This window comes from Typopeltis vanoorti, chromosome 2, assembly GCF_054136105.1.
Source record: "Typopeltis vanoorti isolate ZY-2024b chromosome 2, IOZ_Tvanoo_1.0, whole genome shotgun sequence".
Taxonomy (NCBI): Eukaryota; Metazoa; Arthropoda; class Arachnida; order Uropygi; family Thelyphonidae; genus Typopeltis; species Typopeltis vanoorti.
In genome coordinates this window covers 392,495-416,543 of record NC_143550.1, presented here as the reverse complement: position 1 = coordinate 416,543, position 24,049 = coordinate 392,495, and the positions used below count along the sequence as shown (strand labels likewise).

General features: G+C 36.8%; 1 protein-coding gene across 2 annotated transcripts in view; it reads right to left on the bottom strand.

Annotated features, from left to right (window-relative positions):
- The window catches only part of LOC150108773 (fibroblast growth factor receptor 1-like), a 560,046-nt gene that overhangs the window by 195,741 nt on the left and 340,256 nt on the right, over positions 1–24,049 (bottom strand). For both annotated transcript variants that reach the window (XM_090410064.1, XM_090410055.1), the window contains exon 11: positions 21,447–21,562. In XM_090410064.1, coding sequence (XP_090266190.1) covers positions 21,447–21,562 — 116 coding nt within the window. The remainder of the gene's footprint in view (positions 1–21,446; positions 21,563–24,049) is intronic.

The following is a 24,049-nucleotide window of genomic DNA, read 5'->3' as shown; positions in this document are numbered from 1 at the left end:
CATATTCAATTTTTGACTTCCTTACCATGCTAGTCACTTTTCTGAACTATCTTATATTGTTCATGAATCCATTCACCACTCCTCTCCTTATACTACCATAATCCCTTCATTTGTAATCTCATTTCTGATATCTTTTGTCATCCATTTTACATCAGATTGTGTTCTCTTTTTTTCACTCTAGGTATGCAATTTCCACTGCTGCTAATAAATATTTCACTAGTTCCCATACACTGGTGCTATCTCATCATTCCAATTCTTCCATTCACAAAACTGCCAAAATTTGATTTTGAAGATTATTATAAATCGCTTGCCTTATAATTCCACATAGGTTCCTTTCTTCTCAATACTTTTCCATGTCTATTCACCCCCAAACAACACTATATGGTTACTCGCTTCAACGGAGGACAGGGATGTCATCTCAGTTACAATTAGATCCTCTGATGCAATGATAAAATTCATAACTCTTATATCTTATGTCCTTTCTATTACATGTTGTTTCCCCTTCCCAATTTATGCTGCTGTAGCTAAAATCTCTCATAATGATCACTCATTTTGCACCTGCCAAACTCTACCTAAACATCTCCTGCTTGTCACCCACATGTTCTCTGGCTTATAGCAACATCCCACTAAATATCCCATCCTACCAACATCACACCATATATTCTCAAAACCAGTAGTGCCATTTACCTCTCAAATCCTTCATTCTAAAAGGGCACAACTCATCACATATAATATTCCATTACTACACTTCTATCCTGCCAAACATGATATACACTGGCACTTACTGCCAGTCACACCATCTATTGTTCCTCCTGGAAAATAGATTCTTCTGGCATTCTAATTTACATTCGACAAGTCATTGAATCTCCACACATCAAACCTCTAACTGCTCCATTTCTTCCTTGCTCACCCACATTCCTCAGTCTCTCTCTTCTCTGATATACTATCTCCTTTGACTTCCACTAATTCCTATACTATTTTGTCTTCCCACGGATTTCCTACGCTCTTACCTTCTATTGTTCACATGACTCTCTCTTCCCTCAACTCTTGTTCATGTCACATTAGCAAAACTTCTCAGTCTCCTAATTTCTTCTTTCATGTTTCTGAACTCATTCTTTGTATTTTCCACTTCTTTCAGTACCTCTTGTCTCCCTCTCCATATTGTCACCATTTACCCATCCAATCATCACCATACTCTAAATATGCCACACTCCCTACAACATTATTCTACTTTCCACATGACACTTGTCCCCTTGATTACGCTGCTCTTCTGTTGGCATTCATTAGTTTCTGATACACTATCACCAAAGTTTCTATGGTCACTTATCTACCATACTCTTAACTGCAGGGAAGCAAACATGCCACAAGGAATGCATGAAACAAGACATTGTGGCATACTGTGTATAATGTAGTCCTTAAATGGCAAGAGGGGGATAGACAATGTTTCATCAGACTGAATTACAGCAACCACCATTATTGATACACAGCACAAGGGACACTGACAAGATATATTAAAATTAATAAGCTGAAAAAACCACCTTATCCTTGTGTACGGTTGTGGTTAAATGAATAGAAAAACTTGACACTGCAAGGTAAAAGAGGGAAAAAGGAAGAAGAATAAGAACTGGCAGCCTGTGTAAAAGATAAAGGTTATACTTAGAACGATGCAAAACATAAGGTTATGCACTTCAATACTTGGTGGGATGTTGTTACAGACCATGTAATGTATAGTCAAATTAGCCAAGCAAATAAGAAAAGGGTGATCATTATGATTTTAATTATGACAATATAGACTGGAATGATGAGATAGCAACTGGAAGTAAAGAAAATGAGTTTCTTGAGTTTTTGAGGGATAACTACCTCAGACAGTATGTAACCGAAGGCACACGAGGATTAATGGTCTTGGATTTGGTCATCTCATCAGAGGATGTAATTATAAATGAGGTGTCAAATCATCCACCAATTGGTGAGAGTGACCATGAGGTGATTACCTGGGTGGTTGCCAGCAGTGCGAGGACCCCTGTGAGAAAAGGATAAATGTGGAACTATGGGGGGGGGGTGATTATGAAGAGCTCAGGAGACAGCTTGAGAGTGTAGCGTGGAATGAGGAGTTAGCTGGAAAAGAGATCAATGCAGCTTGGGGGATTTTCAAAAACTATCTAGTAGATGCAATGTCTAAATGTATTCCAAGGGTGAGAAGGTTAAATAAGGTAGGTGTGAGATGGATGAATAAAGAGATTAAGCATGCGATACAGAGAAAAAGGGCATTGTGGATGCAGCATAAGAGAAGTGGAAATAACCAATTCCATGAGGTCTACAAAAACCAAGCAAGGAGGGTGACTTGTTGGTGAGAGGAGCTAAAGAAAGGTATGAACAGCAATTAGCTAATGAAGCTAAAAAGAATCCTAGGGAGTTCTTTCAATATGTAGCCAGCAAAAGAAACAATGATTATGGAAGGATGTCACTGATTGGAGAAAATGGTATAAAGACAGCTGTTGCAGAATGTGTGGTGAAGATACTTAATGAGCAGTTCATAAAGATCTTTTAATCTTGAGAATCTGACTTCAAGGAGAGATTGAGAGCAGTTGATGATGGGGAGGAGAGACTGACTGTAAGTGAGGAAGAGGTGTTTGGGGAGTTGAGTAAAATATATGTAAAGGCTGTTGGACTCAATAATATATCACCGTGTATTCGGAAGGAATGTGCCAGGGAGTTGACACCTGCCTTGACATATTTTTTTAATACGAGTCTTGCACTTTGTCAAGTTCCTAAGGAGTGGAAGGAGAGGCAAGATTGTGCCACTTCATAAAGGAGGTGATCGAACTCAATGTCAGGTCAGGTGTTGTGGTTAAGTTGTTGGAAAAGCTTGTGAGAACTAGGATCCAGACTTGAGTTGACAACAATGGTATTATCTTTGATGGACAGCACGGATTTGCTAAAGGGAGGTCATGTTTTAGTAATCTACTTATTACAATAAAGTGACTTCTTCCTTGAACAGAGGAGAAGGATACAGAGTAATATACTTGGATTTCGCAAAGGCTTTTGATAGAGTACCTCATGATAAGTTGACAATCAAACTAGAGCAGATGGGATTGGGTATTAGATTAGTGCATTGGATTGGAGACTGGCTATCTGATAGGTATCAACAAGTTGTGTATGGGGGTGTGACATCCAAAAAAAGGAAAGTCACTAGTATAGTGCCTCAAGGGTCTGTTTTAGGGCCATTACTATTTAACTTGTATATTAATGATATTGGCGAAGATTTGGATGGAGATATTCAGTTGTTTGCAGATGATGCAAAGTTGGGATGAACCATAAAGAGTAGTGAAGATGTTGTGGCCTTACAAGAAGACTTGAATAAATTGAGTGACTGGGCACGGAAATGGAGATGCGAGTTCAATGTTGAAAATGTAAGTTTTAAAATTTGGAAAACAAAGATGGAATGCAGAATTTATGCTTGGTGCGAATATATATTGTTGGAGGTAGAGGAAATAAGAGATCTGGGGGTGATAGTGAATAAGGATCTAAAATTTAGGGGACACATCGCGAAAATTGTGAAGACAACACAAAGGCTTCTGGGAATGATGCGGAGGACACTGACTGTAGAAGTAGGGAGATTCTTGGAATGCAGAATTTATGCTTGGTGCGAATATATATTGTTGTGAGAATATATATATATATATATATATATATTGTTGGAGGTAGAGGAAATAAGAGATCTGGGGGTGATAGTGGATAAGGATCTAAAATTTAGGGGACACATCGCCAAAATTGTGAAGACAACACAAAGGCTTCTAGGAATGATGCGGAGGACACTGACGTGTAGAAGTAGGGAGATTCTTGTTCCGTTGTATAAGGCTTTGATTAGGCCACACATGGACTATTGTGCCCAGATTTGGTCACCGGGTTTTCAGAAGGATGAAGAGATGTTGGAAAGGGTCCAAAGGCGACTGACTAAGGTAGTTTCTGACGTCTGGAATGTCGAGTATGAGGAAAGATTGAGATGTAATTTGCAGAGTCTGGTGGACAGGTGGAAGAGGGGGAGATATGATAGAGACCTACAAGTTGGTAAGGGGTTGTTATAGGATCAATGGTGGAGAAGTTCTACAGAGAATAGTGGGAGATCAGGGGAGAACCAGAGGTCATCCCTGGAAACTGTATAAAGAGGGTGTGAGTAGGGGAGTGAGAGGCAGGTTTTTTTCGTGCAGAGTTGTAAATGATTGGAATGCCTTGCCTGAGAGTGTGGTGTCTGCAAGGAGTTTGAGTGTGTTTAATACACAGTATGATGAGATGTGTGTGTGTGATAAAAGGACTTCCTAGATGAGTCTTTGACTCCATGAGGTCTTGGGGTAATAATAATACTCTATCGTGGCCACCAACACACAGAGAGAGAGAGAGAGAAAAGCTGGAAGGGACATGGAAGGACACCCCTACTGACCTATTCTTTCTCTCACTGAGGAAAATACATGAAGAAGAAGGATTTTATAGGATAGATGCATGGAACATGTTTTAGCACTTGACTAGAGAAACCAAAACAAAGGGTCATCCCTAGAAGTTGAATAAAGGTGTGGTCAGTAGGGGTGTGAGGACTGGGTGTTTTGCTTGAAGAGTGGTGAATGAGTAGAATGGGTTACCACAGTCAGTTTTAAGTACTTTTCCTGTTAATAGGTTGAAGGAGAGGTATGATAGATTGTGTGGATAGATTGCGTCCTGTGATGAGTCTTTGGATTCCACAGAAGTGCCCATATAATAATAAAATATGTGATAATCAACTGTTTATGTTATCGGTAAGGCTTCCAGTCAACAGTAGGCTATCAGTAGTTAAGTTTTTGTTGGAGTCAAAAGTTATATACAGATTTTCGACTGTGCAGGGGGGGGGGAATGGCATCCATAAGCTCTGTGTTGTTCAAGGGTTAACTGTAAATGTAAAAATATATATTTATGTATACTGGGTATTAACAGTTATAAGATAAATGGGTAAATGAAATATATGTACAAGGTTTAGTATCTACATATAAACAAATTTATAATCAAATGTTTGAATAAATTAATTCTTTGTAATAATTTAAAAACATCTTGCGGTTTGTCCAACTTTAATAAAATTAAGGGTTTAGCCAGATAAGTCAAAATGTTATTTCTCTCTCTCTCTCGTGTGAAGTGCTGGCACTCCACCAGAATATAACTAATGGTGAGACATGTGTTGCATTTCCCACACATAGGTGGGTCATCAGCCCTCAGTAAATAAGAATGTGCAAGATGACTGTGACCTACGTGGAGCCTAGCAAACACCTTCCCACTCTTCTGTTACTATGTTGACTAGACTGCCAATGCTTAATTTCAGGCTTAATCTCATGCAATTTGTTTATCAGTGTTTCCTGCCAGGAATATTGCTCTTGGGCAATTAACTTTGATTTTATAAACTATATGTAGTCAAGTATGTGATCCCATCGAACAGCATGCCAAAAGAGTATGAGCTGATCTAGCAGCTGCATCTGCTATGTCATTTCCTTTAATTACAAGGTGGCATGGAATCCAACGCAACCAAATATAGAAATTAAGGGTCTTAATTTTGTACAAAAGTTGTAACATGTCACCAAGCGCTGGATGTGGATTATACACCAGAGAGAAGATAGCCTATAAAGAACTCAAAGAGTCTGTATAAATTACACACTTCTGGTAAGAATTTTCTTTTATATGCATATATAAAAGGAAGTATGAGCTGAATGGCATGCAACTCTCCTGTATAATTACTGATCAAGTGGGATCTGGCTGGAGATAGCAATGTTAAGAAACACTGCAGTACAGGCAACAGAGATCTCCGATGTTGAACCATCAGTACAGATGGGCTGCTTTGAATGCATTAAACAGTTGAAGGTAGACAGATGATGGTATATGAAACTTCTGTAGTTGACATAGTGTTCCACCAGGATGGGGTGCAAGCCTGCCATGGAGAAGTAACGCTTTCTTTGGTACAAGTAATGCTATCAACACTCATGCCAATAGATTCCATAGCCTCTTTAATGTGCATACCAAAAAGTATGGATGGCAATCTGATGCGTGTGATACAGAACCTCCAATTTAGAGAGAAGAGACTATTCCATGTGTGATTATCTTAAAGGAACTTTATTTTTAGGGCATAATTAAGAGACAAATGTTTTCATCTAAGTGATGGGGGGGGGGTCATCTGATTCAACAAAGACTTTGAATAGGTGATGTGTGAATAGCACCAATAGCTAATCAGATAACCTAATGATGGATAGGGTCAAATCACTAGTGTGCTTTCTCTCTCTCTCTCGTAGAGCTGTAAACCTGGGATCCATAATCAAGCTTTTAACATGCAAGTGCATGATAAATGTGGAACAAGGAAGATTGATCAGTACCCAATTCTGTAAATGATAGAGTGCAGAGAATATTCGATGCTTTTTTGCACTTTTCCTGAAGATAAATGTTCATAAAGAATATTACTTTTCTGTCGAAGACATCCCAAAAACTTGGCCTCGGGTGCTATTGAAATAATAGTTTGTCTCATTCTTAAATTAGATTGTGGTTAAGAGTATGTTTCCGAGAGAAGTGTACAGTCCCCCCCACCCCAACCTCCCCAGAGATGAAAGACTCCCACTACAAAGAGCCCATGAAAAGATATGATTGATCCAATGACCTTCATATTGTAGGAGTGATATTAAATTGTCAAGTCATTGGCATTAAAGCAATTTCCTGCTGTGGGAAGAAGCTCTTGAGTAATTAAACTCATTTAATAGTGAAGAGGATTACACTTATGACAGAGTCTTGAGGAACTCCATCTTCTTAATGACATGGCTGAGATAACGTGTTTCCCACTCAGATATGAAAGACTAAGCTGGACAGAAAGTTTTTAATAAAAACAGGAAGGTGTGTCCCCCTCAAACCAAGATTAAACAGCGTTTTTAATATACAGGAATACCTCGATTATCACAGTTATCATTGCCACGAAAAATACTGCAATAATCGAATCTGCGATAATCGGGATAAATAATGCGTGCAAAATGGGTGATCGATGCCAAGGATTTTTCAAATCTATTAATTAAATTTTAGATAAAGTAAAAAAGAAACGTGTTAAACATGTGAAGTAAAAAATGACAGTTCATTAAGAAAAACAAGATTATTCTTTAATCTTTATTTATATATAAGACGTAAATAAAGTACATACAATTATTCTTTCTTGGATAAAAATTGGCATAGAGTTATCTGGTGGAATTTTTTCTTTCTTTTTTCTTCGTATAAAACTCGGTAGCAACGGATGAAATTTTCAATTTCCTGACGAACTTTCAGTGATCACTTGAGATTAGGATCGCCGATCAAGATTTTTTCTTTAAAATTTTCAGCAATTCTAAACATTTCGTCCGTTTCTTTGAGGGTAAATTCCTTCGGTGTCAAGTCAATTTGTTCATCATTATCATCGATTTGAGCATCGTAAGCACGTTCTCTCTCAAGGTTAATTAGGTCTTCATCATCCAGCTCCTTATCATGTGACTGAAGCAGGTCTTGAACATCACCTTTTTCAATTTCTTTTAGTCCTAGATCGAAGCCAAGCTCAGTTATCATTGATAACATGGGTTACTTCATTTTCAAATCCTTTAAAATCATTTACACAATGAGAAATAATCTTTTGCCAGGTCACTCTCAGGTTGCTAGACATTACTTCACTCCATGCTTCCTTGACATTCTCAATGCAATTTTTGATATTGAATACCTTCCTGAATTCTGTCAAAGTCATAGCTTCATATCCTGTAGTCTTTTCTATTGCTTGTGAAAAAGTTCTTCGTAGGTAACATGCCTTAAAGGATGTGATTACACCGTGCTCCATTGGCTGGATGATGGAAGTGGTATTAGGTTGTAAATAAATAAGTTTTATATTTTCGCACAAATCATTCAGTGCTGTTGGATGATTAGGTGCATTATCTAATATCAACAAGATTTTAAAATCAAGATTTAATGACTTGCAGTACCTTTCAGCTTCATGACAAAAACAGTTTTTAAACCAATCCTCCAAAATAGATTTCATCATCCAAGCTTTTCTGTTGAATCTCCAATGAACAGGGAGAAAATTTTTATCCAAACTTCTAAGTGGGCAAGGATTTTGTGAACGATAAATAAAGAGAGGCATCATCTTGTAATCTCCTTCAACTTTTACCAATCCGTGATTTTTCGTTTTTTGCTAAAAATGTTTTAGTGAGCATTTTTTTCAATAATAAGCCTGTTTCGTCAGCATTAAATATCTGATCATTGGTATAATTTCCTTCATCAATGATCTGTTGCAATTCACCAGCCCTCAGGCTGGTGAATTGCAACAGAAAAGTAGCAGCTAGGAAAACTAGCTGCTGCTTTTTCATCAGCGCTTGCAATTTCACCTTGTACATGAACACTATGAATGCTCGATCGCTTTTTGAACCGATCAAACCACCCCTGAACTTCCAGAGAAAGTTTCTTCTACTACTGATGCCGAATCATTTTCGCTTTCTAATTGTTTTCTTTTTAAAGTTTCAAGCAAATTCAATGCTATTGTTTTTATAGTCATTTGACTAGGAGGAATTCTCTTTTGGTTACAATCTTCTATTCACACTGACAATAGCGTTTCCATTTCAATCATAAGATAGCTTCTGTTTCTCGTAGTTTGGGACACAGACGAGGTCGATGCACTTTGTCCTAGTTGCCTACAGTTTGCAGCGTGGTCTAAAATATGGCGAACAGTTGATTCATTTAGACTGTACTCTCTTGCAATTTTGGCTTTGGTTGTGCCTGCTTCATACTTGAAAGTTTATTTTTCACTTGGTTAGAGTACTCTAACCAAGTGAAAAATAAACTTTCAACATCTTTCTCTAAATCCAGAGTATTTATTAAAAAAGGGTGGCACACCATTTGGCAACTCCTATAGGTAGAGATGCCTGCTAATGCTTCTGCCTGGTATCTCCACTTGGGCCTGGCTCCCACTGAAGAGACCTCAATAAAGGTCGAACTAGTCTGGGTAGTGGCCCTTCCCTTAATGCATAACATTAGACATATCCGCAAGGAGATGTGTTTTGCATTATAGGAGATACTGAGATAGGAGTGTTGGTAACTTGCTCCACCTTTGCAACAAGTTGCCCTGGTGTTGTCCCACCTTACCCCAGTCCTGAAGATACTTTCAGGCGCAAACTTTTTTTGCTCACACTTGGATAAAGGATTAAACTAATTTTACTGCTTCATACTTATTTATCATATGCAAATTATCTTTTAAGCTGATCACTACGTTTCTTCTTGATAGCTGTAGACTTGAAATCATCCTTATTTCTTTTAGCATTCATTGTAGGGTAAATAACAAGAGAAATAAATATCCACATGTACTTCAGGCAAAGGCAGATAGTTACTGGTAAGTGGTGAGAAGATGCCATCGGATAAAAACGCTACAAGAGAACGATACCTGGAGAGTGGCGACTCGAACTGGTTGCATATGTAGTGGGCTACATCTCGTGGCCGCAATAATTCAAATTTGGAGCACAATAATTGGAATTTTGGTATCAAATTATAAACCGCGATAAATCGAGAATCACGAGAATCGAGGTATTCCTGTATATAAAATATTTTCCAGGCTGTGTCACAGCTTTTTTTTCAAGTTGAAGAACACTGAAACCACATATTCTCATTTCAGGAAAGCATCTCTTATACATGCTACTAAATGGATCAAAAGGTCCAAGGTTGATCAGTATCTGCAAAAGCCATAGTGTGTTGGAAAGAAGTTTATCTGCAAAAGCCATAGTGTGTTGGAAAGAAGTTTATTGCTTTTTAAGTAACTGAGAAGCCCTTGCCTTTACCATTTTTTTCAGGACCTTACAAAGCCAGCTGGTCAGAGCAATTGGATGATAATTGTTTGGCCTGTGTTGGATCCTTGTCTGGTTTTGGGATAGCAATGGCTATCGACTTATTTATGCCTAGAAACTCTTCCTCTGTAAATATTCTGCTGCATAATAAGAGAAAGAGATCCATAGAAGATGATGGAAGGTGTTTTATCATCTCATAATGAATGTCATCAGGACCCTGTGCTAGTGTAAGGCAGGAAAAGAGCCCTTTTGAGTCCCTTTTCAACCCCCTCAGCCCATACACCTATTACAAGTATGGGCTGAAGCAGCTGCAATATGAGATTATCAAGTTCTGTTTCATTTAATTCATAACCTGGTGGTCCAGTTTAATACTACTCTCATTTGAGAGTAGTATTAAACTGGACATGATGGAAAAGAGTATTGACTGCCCACAAGGATAGGATAGGACATGATGGAAAAGAGTATTGACCACGAGCAGGACTACCTACAAGCAGGACTACCAGTTCTGTCCCAGCATACAAGAGTGATATTCCTGAAGGTAAGGTTTTAAATATGTTTAAAATTTGACGAGTTTTAAATGTTTCCTACAGACAGAAACAAAACAGTTTATGTTTCTTCGGCAGGTTCTTGATATCATTGGTATTCTGGCAAAACTCATGACAGTTCACTGCAAAAATTTTGTATTGTTAGGCTTTGTAGACTTGTCTGATTTTTGGGAGGTTGAGAACTTATACTTGTCAGGTTTAGATTTTGGGAAGTATGGACAACCAGTGTCCATCTCTTCCTCCCCTTCCTACTGTGGAAGGATCCGGTGGTTTGTCTTTAAGTGATAACCTTGCAATATTTTTTTTCACAAGTGGGTTCTCATTGAATGGGACCATTTTTGGTGTTTTTCTGGAGTGAGACCATACACTGTGTGATTGATACACTCAACAGAGAAGCACAATTCATGATCATAAAGTTCAGGCATTGGGAAATTATCAGATGGTGGAATAGACATAAGAGTGAGACCCCTGATATGATATATTCTGTTCTATTTTTATCTTTTGTATTTTTTTTTTTTTTTTTTTTTTTTTTTCACCTTTCCACTTCCTTCTGACATACACAGAAGTATGCTGGATGATCTCCAACAATTTATACATTTAGCTTTCTTTGCAGATCATGATATGTTATCATGCCCTTTATTACCACATCAGGCACAGGCGGCAGAGACTCGACAGGTAGAATGGGTATGTCCATATTATTTTGTTTTCTGCTACATTAGAAGTCTTTAAGAATATCTCATGAAAAATTTATAGAATCAGCATCAATGGAAAAAATCTCAATAGTTTTATGTTTTCCAGATGACATTGTTCTTTTAGCAAAAAATAACAGCAGCTTAGGAAATAGTAACTGATCTTGGTAAAGAAAGGAGGGAAAAGATTTAAAGATTAATCTAACTAAAACCAAACTAATAAATTCAGATCATATTAAAGTAAAATTAACAGACAATCATATTGAAATTGTGGAGGATTATATCTACCTTGATCAGTTAGGAGATTTACTTATATGGTTGCATATTGCCCAAAGAGCTTTGGATAGAAGAATGCTCCACATAACAAAGGGATAAAATAAGAAATACTCAGAGACGACTGGAGTAGAAGATATTGTGAAGTGTTGTAAAGCATGTAAATGGAGATGTGCTGGACGTATTATCAGACTGCTAGATGAAAGGTGAGCAAAATTAAGCACTGAGTAGATACAAAAGAGAAGGAAAGGTTGCTAAACAAGACTGAGAGATGATCTACAGAGGTTTGACATGAAATGGTGGACATTGGCCAAAGCAGACAGAACTAGAAACTTAAGGGGGAGGCCTATATCCTACAGTAGGATATAGGCCTCCCCTATGGAAAGAGGATAAAGAAGTGGATTATGGATGTACAAACTAATAGGACAATTGCTTTTACAAATGCTGGAGGCTTAGGAGTATAAAAAGTAAGGATGATGTTTCTGGATGGAACCAGGTGACCAATCCCTACAAATCAGGATGTACCTCATACCTGTCACCCCACCTCCCTGACCTTTCAAGCTCTGAACATATCTCCTTATCAGGAACATCAAGGAGGGCCCATTGTGAGATCATTCCTCTACAGAAATTGAATGTTTTATGAGGTGTTCTATTGGTATTCCACTCACTGATGTTGCTCAGAGTAGTTTTTCAGAATGTCCTTTGTTTCTTACTTCTGTTATCGAAAAGGTACATCACAATGCTATTGTTACTTGGTTGTGACTTTGTTAGGATCTCTAAAACAATTCAGAATGATGTGAAGAATTCATATTTGATGGGTTTTTTGTTCAGCACTAGAGCTCCCCATCCACTATGGAGTTACGTGCAGACACCCATTCACTGGCAAGTAATGACTATGCTTGGGTCTTGTCCCAGGACCATTGGGAAGGAGACTTACTACAGTACACTTGCAGGCAAACCCACTAGCTGATTGATCTTATCCAGCACACGCAGGACTGCCTGTATTGCCAAAGCAGAGGCCAAAGTATGCTAGACTACCAGGATCCCCTTTTCCAGATGTCTACAGGTTGCATGGCAAACATAGGGAGAAAAGGCATTGGATCCCAGTGATGATAGTCTGGAAGATAGGATAGTAGAAAAGACTCAGGAGAAGTAGAGTGAAGATTATGTGAAAAAAAAAAAAGTAAAAGGGCCAGCAGGACCATCACTGGAAGGCTCCCTCTACGTTCCTCTCACAGGATAATGGGTGATGCAAGAACAGAAGGTCATCCTTGGAAAATGTACAAAAGTCAGGTGAATAAGAAAGTGAAACGAATTTTGAAAATGATTTGAATGGCAGATGGTGAATGAGTGGAACCCCACCATCTTCAACTTCCTAAAGTACGCTGACGCTACCATGAACAATAATTTTCCTGTTCAATCTATTGGCAGCCAAGTTATTTAAATTTCTGTAAGAGTTCAGACTACTTGCATTCATGTTTTCTCTCCATTTCCTTCTAGGTCTTCTCAGTAGCTTCTTTCCTTCTACTTTGGATAATTTCAGGAAACTTGTTAGCAGGCATTCTGTACACATGTCCATACCACTGCAAATGTTTTTCTCTGATTCTTGTTATTATTGAAATAGTGTGGTGTGGTTCCTCTCTGATCTCTTGTTTGGATTTTATTTCTGTCCATGATGTTTTATCTATTTTTCTCTAATGCTTGTTTTTAAAGCCTGTGAATTTGTTGTTCTTTCTGTTAGATAACTCAAGTCTCTGCTCCATAAAGAAATATGGAGAGCACACCGATATATATTCTTAAAGTTCTTTTGAGAAGTGTACATTTTTCCATATATTTGTAAGTTTGGTCATAGTAGAAACTAGATTTATTCTGTGTTTAATAGTTTCTTCATAAGTAATTGAATTTTTTAACCTGTTCCAGTTTATTTCCTTACACATCTAAGTTAAGTTCTTTTCAATTCTGGCCTGTTGCTTTGGTTTTACTAAAAACTTTATCTCCATTGCATATCTTTATTGCTTTTATGTAGGTTTTCAATCATGCACTTTAAATTTTCTTTATTATTTGTAAATAATACTATATCATCTGCATATTTTATAATCATGTAAACTTTGTCCATTCACAGTTATTCGCATGTTCTTCAAGGCACAGGTTAAGCAAATATGGCAAAAGTGGACATTCCTTGTGTGGCACTGCTCTTCACTGATTGAGGCTTTTTTTATCTATAATTTTCTGTTCTAAATTTCAAGTAATTTATTTCTTCTTATTGAGTCAAATGCTTGCTTAAAGTCTGTAAAACAGCAGTAAAGATTTGTGTTTTTTTTTTTTCACAATTCAGCTAATTGCATCAGCTGTAGATCTCACTCTCTTAAATCCCATTTGATTTCTCCTAAACACTGCTCCTAAGTTGTTTAAATTCTGTTATGTATCATTCTGATAAATAATTTATATGTGTGTGATTTAATAAGGTTATTTGATAATTTGTGCATTCTATATACTGCCTTTTTTATGTATGGGAATTATCCTTTCTAATTTCCAGTTATTAGGGATTTCCCCAGAATTTAAGACTTGGTTGAATAACTGCACGAAAAATAATGTTTTGCTGTTTCTCCTCCATATTTCCAAAACTATCAGTATTTCATCTCTACCCAGAGCTCTATTTTCATCTCTAATTACAGCATCTATTTCTGTCTTTCATATTTCTGGGGCCTCCTCACGTTTACCAAATTAACACTTTTTTTTCATTGCCTCTTATCTTTCACTTTTAATGGTATAGGTTTGTGTGTTTTTGAAAGTTCTTTTGTTATGTTAAATACTAATTCCTTCCCTTGATGAGTCTTTGGACTCCCGGGAGATGTCATGTAAAAATAACAATAATTTAAATGATATAATCACAAGAAAGATAATTATTTAACCAAATATTTCGGTCTGGAAATAGCAGACCATCTTCAGTGGTATTACAAGAACAGTTTAAAAAATACAAGCTAGAATACCAACAATAGATCGTTAAAATTAGAACACGTCGCGTGATGTTATATCACTAAGTATGAAACGGAATATTTTGAAGTGGAAACATGATTGAATTTGCTATTTAAAAAAAAATTAATGAGTAATCTTGATTAGACTTTCCCAGATTTTTGATATAGATATACAGTCATTACGATTCAGGTTGGGGCGATGAAGCAAGGCCTCCACGCTTTCCTTGAACAAATGTTCGAACCTATAACGGGATCTATGTAAGAGGGGAGTCCTGGACCAAAGGATGCTGTAGTCATTTTCAATCCTGTGTTGAGCCAATCCAGACTTTTCAGGTTTGTTGTAAAGAATGGATGATTGATGTTCTTGGATTCTTTTTTCAAGAGAACGTCCAGTCTGTCCAAAATAAGAGAGATCACAGTTGCACGGAATTTGATAAACTCCAGGAAGAGATAAAGTTGAGCATTTGTCTTTAGGAGAAGGAAAATGAGAAGACAATTTCCCTCAACCATCTTTTTGGGTAAGATATATAGATGACATCTTTACTATTTGGCCTCACAGCAAAAACACTTTACCTTCCTTTTTAAACAGTATTAATTCCTTGCATCATCGCATAAAGTTTACTATGGAATTAGAAGAAAACAACCAGTTATCTTTTTTTAGACGTTCTCCTCATCCGATCACCTTCAAATATTTTTACAACTACAGTATACAGGAAACCAACATTCACAGGTCGTTATATTCTTAAAGAATCAGCCCATCATCCATGTCAAAAAACAGGAATTATAAAATGCCTCATCAGAAGAGCCAAAACTAATTGTTCTACTTTTGATTATCTACAGAAAGAACTTTCTACTATCCAACAACACATGAAACTCTATGGCTTTTCTGAAAAAAGTACTCAACGTCTTCTCAATTCTTATAATCCTCCACAAAACAACAAAGTTTCAATATGCCGAGTGCCTATTCCTTATATCTCTGGTATTTCAGAACCTATCGCAAGAATTTTAAAGGAACATGATTTAACAACTACGTATTCATCTATTAACAAATTGTCTTCTCATTTTCCTTCTCCTAAAGACAAACTCTCAACTTTATCTCTTCCTGGAGTTTATCAAATTCCGTGCAACTGTGATCTCTCTTATTTTGGACAGACTGGACGTTCTCTTGAAAAAAGAATCCAAGAACATCAATCATCCATTCTTTACAACAAACCTGAAAAGTCTGGATTGGCTCAACACGGGATTGAAACACTGACCACAGCATCCTTTGGTCCAGGACTCACCTCTTACACAGATCCCGTTATAGGTTTGTTTGTTCAAGGAAAGCGTGGAGGCCTTGCTCCATCGCCCCAACCTGAATCGTAATGACTGTATATCTATATCAAAAATCTGGGAAAGTCTAATCAAGATTACTCATTAATTTTTTTTTAAATAGCAAATACAATCATGTTTCTACTTCAAAATATTCCGTTTCATACTTAGTGATATAACATCAAGCGGCATGTTCCAATTTTAACGATCTATTGTTGGTATTCTAGCTTGTATTTTTTAAACTGTTCTTGTAATACCACTGAAGATGGTCTGCTATTTCCAGACCGAAATATTTGGTTAAATAAATATCTTTCTTGTGATTACGTGATTATATCATTCAGTCTTATGTCGCAAGTATCCTTGAAACAACAACAATAATTTAATATAATTTTGTATCAGGTTGGATAGCTGCATTCTGATATAACTTTTTTTTTTTAATCTAGTTTGATTTTGTTTCTCTACATTTAGGTATAATTTTATTTTTTTTAATCACTTGTGGTTTCTAGAAATTCATGTGTGCTCTGAGTAGAAAGTTTTTTTGTTTTTTTTAATCTTTTTTTGGTGCCACAGATAGTAGTAGGCAGTAGTAGGCCAATTATTATTAGGCCTCTCTTTTTTCTATAATGTTTATTTTAGCATCTAAAATTTAGTACTGACATTCTCTCCCCCCCCCCTTTTTTTTTTCTTAAAATTATTCTGTGCTTTGAAGAGTAAGGCTCCCATTTGAAAATTTATTTTTTCATGAAACACATTTTTGTGGTGGAGTCTAAATTTTGAGGTGTCAAGTCTTAGAGGGCTATTCTTATTGATGGTTGTTTTGATAGTGTTTATTTTGCTGATAAAATATGACAATCAAAATCCACATTTTTTTCAAAGGTTTTACATTTTTAAATGATGTCTTCCATTTTTTTTGACATTGCCCATTCAAAATTATTCTTATGTGTTCTGGAATAGTCTTACTAGTTCTTCCAGGCACAGGTTAAATAAATATGATGAAATATGATTCAATACATAAATATAATGAAATTAGACATTCTGCATGACACCTCTTCTATGTTTTATGAGGTTTGTCTAGTCATCCTCTTATGCTACCAGATTGATTTCAACCACCTATCTGCTCCTGTTAACACAGAGTATCGTAGTTTGGCCATTTACTTTATCCAACTAAACTATTAATTTATTACAGAAAGGAGTAAATTATTAATGATAAAAGCTACTCTTCACAAAGCTATGTTGTCTTTCCATATATCACATAATCCAATTCTGTGCTTAACCTCCACTCCTGATACAATGATTGCTTTATAATTTGTTACTTCTCTCTTGGAACCTCCCTTTCATAAATGAAACTATATCCTCTTTCAACTTGATAATAAATGAGATGACATCTCTCCAACCAGTTGGAGAGAGTGACCATATGGTTTTGACACTTGGAAAATGAATAGACATGCAGGCATATCAAACAGATAGGAACGTATGTGGAATTAAAAAGCAGGTGATTATAATAGTCTTAGATATCAACTTGGGGAAGTTTCGTGGAGGGAGGAATTGGAAGGCCAGGATATCATTAGTGCTTGCGAAATTGTGAAGGAATGTTTGTTAGCAGCAATGGTAAGCCGTATTCCACGAGTGAAGAAGAGGACACAATTTGGAGTAAAGTGAATGACAAACAATATTAAACAGGTATAATAGATTTAGTTTAATCCTTTATCCCAGTGAGAGCAAACAAAGTTTGCGCCTGAAAATATCTTCAGGACTAAATATAGTGTTGTACTATCTTATCCAGTAAGTAGTGCAACACCTAGGCAACTCGTGGCAAAGGTGGAGTAAGCTACCAGGCACTTCTAACCCAGTATCTCCCATAATGCAAAACACATTTCCTATGTGGATATGTATACTGTTATGCATTAAAGGGATTGGCCATCTACCCAGACTAGTTTCGACCTTTATTGAGGTCTCTTCAGTGGGAGCCAGGCCCAGAGCTGGAGATACCAGGCAGAAGCAGTAGCAAGTCATCTGTGCCTATGGGAGTTGCCAAAAGGTTTATCACCTTTTTTATAATTTTCAAAATATTAAACAGGAACTGTATGCAAAAAAGAGGCCATGGAAGAGATATAAGGAGACAGGTGAAGAGAAGATGCATGAAGAATATAAGACACAGGCCAGGAGAGTGACTAGTATGGTAAGAAAGGCGAAACTGGAATATGAGAAAAGATTGGCCCTTAGATCCAAGGAAAATCTTAGGGAATTTTTTAGCTATGTGGCCAGTAGGAGGAGAAATGACTGTGGAAGAATAACATTGTGGGATAAAAATGGGAATAGAGCGACTGATACAAACGACATAGTGAAATTGTTCAATGAACACTTTATTGGAGTATTTCATCCTGGAGGAGTCAATTTGAATACTAGAGGGATAGGGCAGATTCGAGGTTTAGAGGTGTAGGAGGAGAGTGTGTTCCACATACTGAGTACTCTGGATGTTAGTAAAGCTGTGGGACTGGATGGTATTTCACCATGAGTTTTGAGAGAATGCGCTAAGGAACTGACAGTGCCTTTGACCTGGCTTTTCAATGAAATTCTTGCTACTGGAAATGTGCCCATGGAATGGAAGGAAGGTAAGATAGTGCCATTACATAAGGGTGGTAGCAGACTGGAAGTGTCTAATTATAGGTAAGTTTGTGTGTCATCAGTAGTTAGTAAGATCTTGGAGAAAGTAGTGAGGGTCCGTATACACATTGGGAAGATGAGGGTAATGTTATCTGTGAGCGTCAACATGGATATGTGAAGGGGCTCTTGTTTTAGCAATATGCTAGTCTTTTATGATAAAGTTACAATAGCATTAGATGAGGGAAAGGCATATACTGCCATTTTCCTAGACTTAGCAAAAGGCATTTGACAGGGTGCCACATGATAAGCTGCTATTCAAGTTGCAGCACATGGGTCTGGAAAATGTCAGATTGGTCAACTGGATTCAGGATTGGCTGTCCGATAGGTATTCGAGAGTTGTGCATTGTGGAGCAATATCAAGGAGGCAGAAGGTTACAATTGAGGTTCCACAAGACTCAGTACTGTGACGTATATTGTTTCACCTTTATATCAATGACATTGTCTGTGGATTGCAAGGTGATATTCAGTTGCTTGCAGATGATGCAAAGCTGGGAAAGGTTATTAGTAATAGTGCAGATGTGGTAGCCATGCAAGAGGATTTGAATAAGCTAGATAGATGGGCAAATGAATGGTGGTATCAGTTTAATGCAGCAAAATGTAAGGTCCTGAGGTTTGGAACACATCGATGAGACACTGCATACTCTATGGTAGGAGTTAAACTGAAGGAAATAGGGGGAGACAAGAGATCTGGGGTTGAAGATTGATAGAAACCTGAAATTTAGGGGACATATTGCAAAGGTAGTGAAGGTAACACAGAGGATTGCTGCAATAATGAGAAGGACACTGACCTGCAGAGATAAAAATGGTTATTATTCTGTTGTATAAGACTCTAATCAGACCACACTTAGACTGTTGTTCTCAGATCTGGTCCCCAGGATTTGAAGGAGATAAATTAACTGTGAAAAGGGTACAAAGGCAGATAACAAAGATGGTTTCAGGACTGTACAATGATAGTTATGAAGATCGGCTCAGGGAGTGTGGACTGCAAAGTTTGGTGGATAGGAGGAGGAGAGGTGATATGATTGAGACTTTCAAACTGTTGAGAGGTGGTTACAGGGTTGACACTGAGGAGTTCTTTCGCTTGGTTGAACAGCGGGAAGGAGTTATGACAAGGTGCCAATCCTGGAAGTTACAAAAGGAAACTGTGAGCAAGAGGGTGAGCAGTGGTTTCTTTGCATGGAGGGTGGTTGAACCATGGAATGCATTGCCTGATAGAGTGGTGGGAGTGAGAACAGTCAATGCGTTTAAGGAGGTATGATAGACTTTGTGTTTCCTAGGAGGGGACTTCCCTCGATGAGTCTTTTGACTCCATGGAGGCCTGAATAATAATAACTCTCTTCAGACCTTACCAGACCTAAGACTACTTAGTTTGTTGACCTGCCATCCACTTTTCAACCTGACCACTCTCACACATATTGACTACTTCTTTAAACAGTATCCACGTTCAATACATATTTCCCTATCCATCTTGTATAATTGTGTTCTTTACATTTTGCTTTATTGAGAGATTATATTTTTAGGTCTTTTATATGAGCAAAATTAAGAGTAAACATATTGCCATCTTGTAACAAACGTTTTCTGTTGCTTCAACTTCAGTGTGAGAACTTCCAGCTTGATGAATGGAGGCCTGAAGTGGCATGAAAAGATTTAATCTTTGGTGTCAAGAGCATGCTTTCTAAATTATCTAATACTTCAGATAATCCAGAGAAAACAGTGTCCTATAGCACGATACTCACATATGACACTAATGCACCGAGGTTTACATTTCATGGGTGGACAAACACGAATCAAGCTTCTTTTAGATAAGTCAATGAACAGCCTTCATTAGTATGGTAATATACCTATGCACACTATACTATTAGCAAACTTTACACAAAAAAGTATGGTATAAATTCATTCTTACAATTTCTGTACTGCAAAAATGAGGACAGTGCCACAAGTAGGTTCTTAGATGTAACTCTGAAATCTAAAGTACAGAATCCGTGGTAGACCTAAATCTCATTGACATTACACTGTGAAACAGATGAGTGGCTAAGAGTACATCGATCTGGTGATGATGGTATAGGTAGTTTAACACGTTCATTGCCAAGCTGAAAATTGGAATTTCGTGTGGTGGCCAATTTTTTTTTATTGTGATAGCGACGTCCACGCAACAACGCGTGATCGGCCAAAAGGTAAGAACTTGCATCACGCGATATCGCGTGATCGAATGCATTCATTTTATGGATGAATACCTTGCAGTTTCTCATTAAATTAATTTCATCACTTATTTATCTTCCTGTGTTAATACATATTTCATCAAACTAAAAAGTTTACTTCCTGGGATTGTGAATGAAAGGAATTTCATTCCTTTCTGAATGAAAACATACAAACTACTGAAAATGATTTGTCTGATATTTACTAAAATAAAGAGCCAAAAAGCTTTAGTTTGGCGATACAAAATTATATAAGTAAAGTGGATATTAGATCCAGCATTATTTCAAAGCCGAATGTAGAAACTATGAAAATTTCATAAAATAAGTTGACCAGAGAGCTTACAGAAATACACTCACCGGCATTCATGAGTTGCAAAAGCACGGACTACTTAGAAAACATAAATGCTGCCCAAGCATCTATATATTTGCTTTCCATTAGTCCATTTTGATAAGGTTTCACTGGCCTGACAGCTGAATTTTTTGTAAGCAAACTCTCAGTCGGTGAGTAAAAGTATTTACTAAAATATAGAGCCAAAAGGCTTCAGTTCAGCAATGAAAAAAGGAGATATTAGATCCAGCATTATTCCAAAGACCCAATGTAGAAACTATGAAAGTTTCTTTCTGGTTGGTTTCTGAGGAGAACTAACCAGTTCAAAACAGCTGTCAAGCCAGTGAAACCTTATCAAAATGGACTAAAATAAAGCTAATATATATAGAAGCTTGGGCAGCTTCTATGTTTTCTAAGTAGTCTGCACTAAGGTAATTCATGAATGCCAGTGAGTGTATTGACCAGAAAGTTTACGGTCAACTTATTTTTATGAAACTTTCATAGCTTCTACATTTGGTTTTGAAATAATGCTGGATCTAATATCCACTTATATAATTCTTCTGATATTTAAAAAACTACAACAATATATATATATATATATATATATATATATATATATATAAATAAACAAACCTTTGAGCATTTTTACAGCTACAGTGGTTGGGCCATCTTTGCCATTCAATCCATAAGCATCTGCAATCATGACTTGTCCAAATGCACCATGTCCTAATGACTTTCCCAAAACAAGCCTTTGTAGAAACAAAACAATTGAGATTAAAATGAATAAAGATTTATTTCATTTTAAATGTTATAGTAAGTAAGGAAATTATCAGGAGTAATCATTAAAAAGAATACTGCTGTGAACTGCAACATTAAATCTAGAGATACGTTTCATATCACATTTAAGATATGATTCCAGTTTCGGGTGTACCACCTTCATTGGTTGCATTAATCAGGCAGAATGTCTGCAATACATAAGATCCTCAATATGAATCACTAGCATGCTGTTGATAAGGAAACATATACATTCTGCTAGCCAAACAAACTATCTTTAACAGCCATGCAGTTCCTGATACCCCCCCCCTGCCCTCCTCAAAAACAGGGAATACTGTAGATCCAGAAATTCTCACATTGGAAAGAACAGTCAGAAAGAGGTTATCCATGCTACCATGAAATTATATAGATTCATGGTGACACATTAAGATGCATCTAATCAGCTAGCAAGTAATCTTGTTACCACTTACTCCACCAGACTGCACTGCAAAGGAGTGAATATAGCTGTATGCAGAGAAGAGAGAACTATCAAGGTCACAATATGTATGAGTTGCCTGTCCTATTCATCCTTCCATATCACTACTCTTTAATACAGTAATCCCTCGATTAATGAGCCCCCGATTAGTGCGTTTATATCCATCTTAAAAATAAATGTTACCAATTTTAAAAATTTTCTATCTATACATTTTTTATGGCTAACTATTTAAAAAAAAATCACTCACCAGGATGAAATAATTTAGCTACAGATTTAAAACATTTTACAAAGTTATTTTTTAATGGCATACTACATTATTTCTATATACACTATGTTCCAAATTTAATGCTTAAATTAATGTTGTCGATTAATTACATAGCATTTTGATGATCATATCTCGTGCCTCCTTTGCAATTGTTTTCCTTACTTTTTTTTTTGTGAAAAAACTTTAAGTATTTCTGCAATCTTTCATCATGAGTAAAAGAATTAGTGAGCAAAAATGTGGAAGTGTGAAAATGATTCGAAAAGTAATCTCATTGGAAGAAAAACTTGAAATAATAAAGAAAATGAACAAGGCGAGTCCAGAGCAAAGATATGACAAGAACACAAAAATGGGTGAATCAACTATAAGAGCAACTTTAAGCAAAACTGCTGAATACATAGAGGAAAGGTAAGGTTGCTTCAAGTTCGTCATGCATGCACTCGAAATCAAAGTATTATAATCATTGAATTAGAGAGACGTCTTTCTACATGGATCGAAGACTGTAACCAAAAATGGATCCACTGATCTTATTAAATCAAAAGCATTACATGTCTTTGAATCCTTGAAAGAAAGGGCTATCAATGATTGCAAAGAATAAGTCCATGCTAGTGCTGGGTGGTTTGAACGTTTCATAAAGAGAAATAGCCTACATAGCACTAATCACAGGCAAAGCTGCAAGTGCAGATAAGGAAGTGGCCGCAAATTATCCAGCAATTTTGAAGAAAATTGTGGACAAAGGGGGCTATTTTGACCCATAAATATTTCATGTCAATGAAACCAGCATTTTTGGAAGTGAACGCCTTCCAAGACTTTTCTGGCCAAATCAGAGAAAAATCTCATCCTGCTTATAAAGTTGAATGAAATTACTGCAAGCAATATGCAAGCAGTTTGGAAGCACATTCTTCCACATTGTGCAAATGATTTTAGAAGCTTTTCAAATGAATCTAAGTCAATTAAATCTCGTTCTGAGAAATTAAGCGATTCCAACCTGCTTAATTTAGATGCACAGCAGGAAGATCCCAAAGAATATGAAGAAAATTTAATCACTGACAAGCTCAAAGAGATTTCACAGAAACAAATTGAGATATTTTTCGTGCCATCGAAGTTCTTAAGGAGCAATGCTTAGAGACTGACCTTGATAAAGAGAGAAGCAGTACAATTTGCAGAAGAGGCAATAGGGCCATACCGTCAGTTGTATGGAAAAAAAAAAAAAAAGAAACCGAATGCCTGCCAAACTACATTAGCTGAATTGTTTGTTAAGAAGCAGAATAATAAATTTATATTCTGAACATGTTTTATTGTCTTTCAGTTTCATGGTTTTCTTTTAACTAGGCCCTGAGACATACCCTAATTTGTTTATAAAATAATTAAGGGTCAAAAAAGAAATTTGAAGAACGAAATATACTTTTTCCCAAAGGTTATTATATTTGATTAGTGCATTTTTGATTAACACGTTCGCTGCCAACTACGAGTATACTCGTAGTTCGTATATGAGCTTCACAAGCCAACTACGAGTATACTCGTATGTCGATTTACCGATCTCCTATGCCAAACACGAGTTATCCCTTTGTATAATTACTTTAATTTGGATCCTTGGATTCTGAATAAAGCAGAGAGCATGTCTGGGGGCTTGGTAGAAGAGAAATAATTTCAACTAAAATATAGTATAATGTGTATATGCCTCAGATGCCAACTACAAGTATACTCGTAGTTCGTACATGAGCT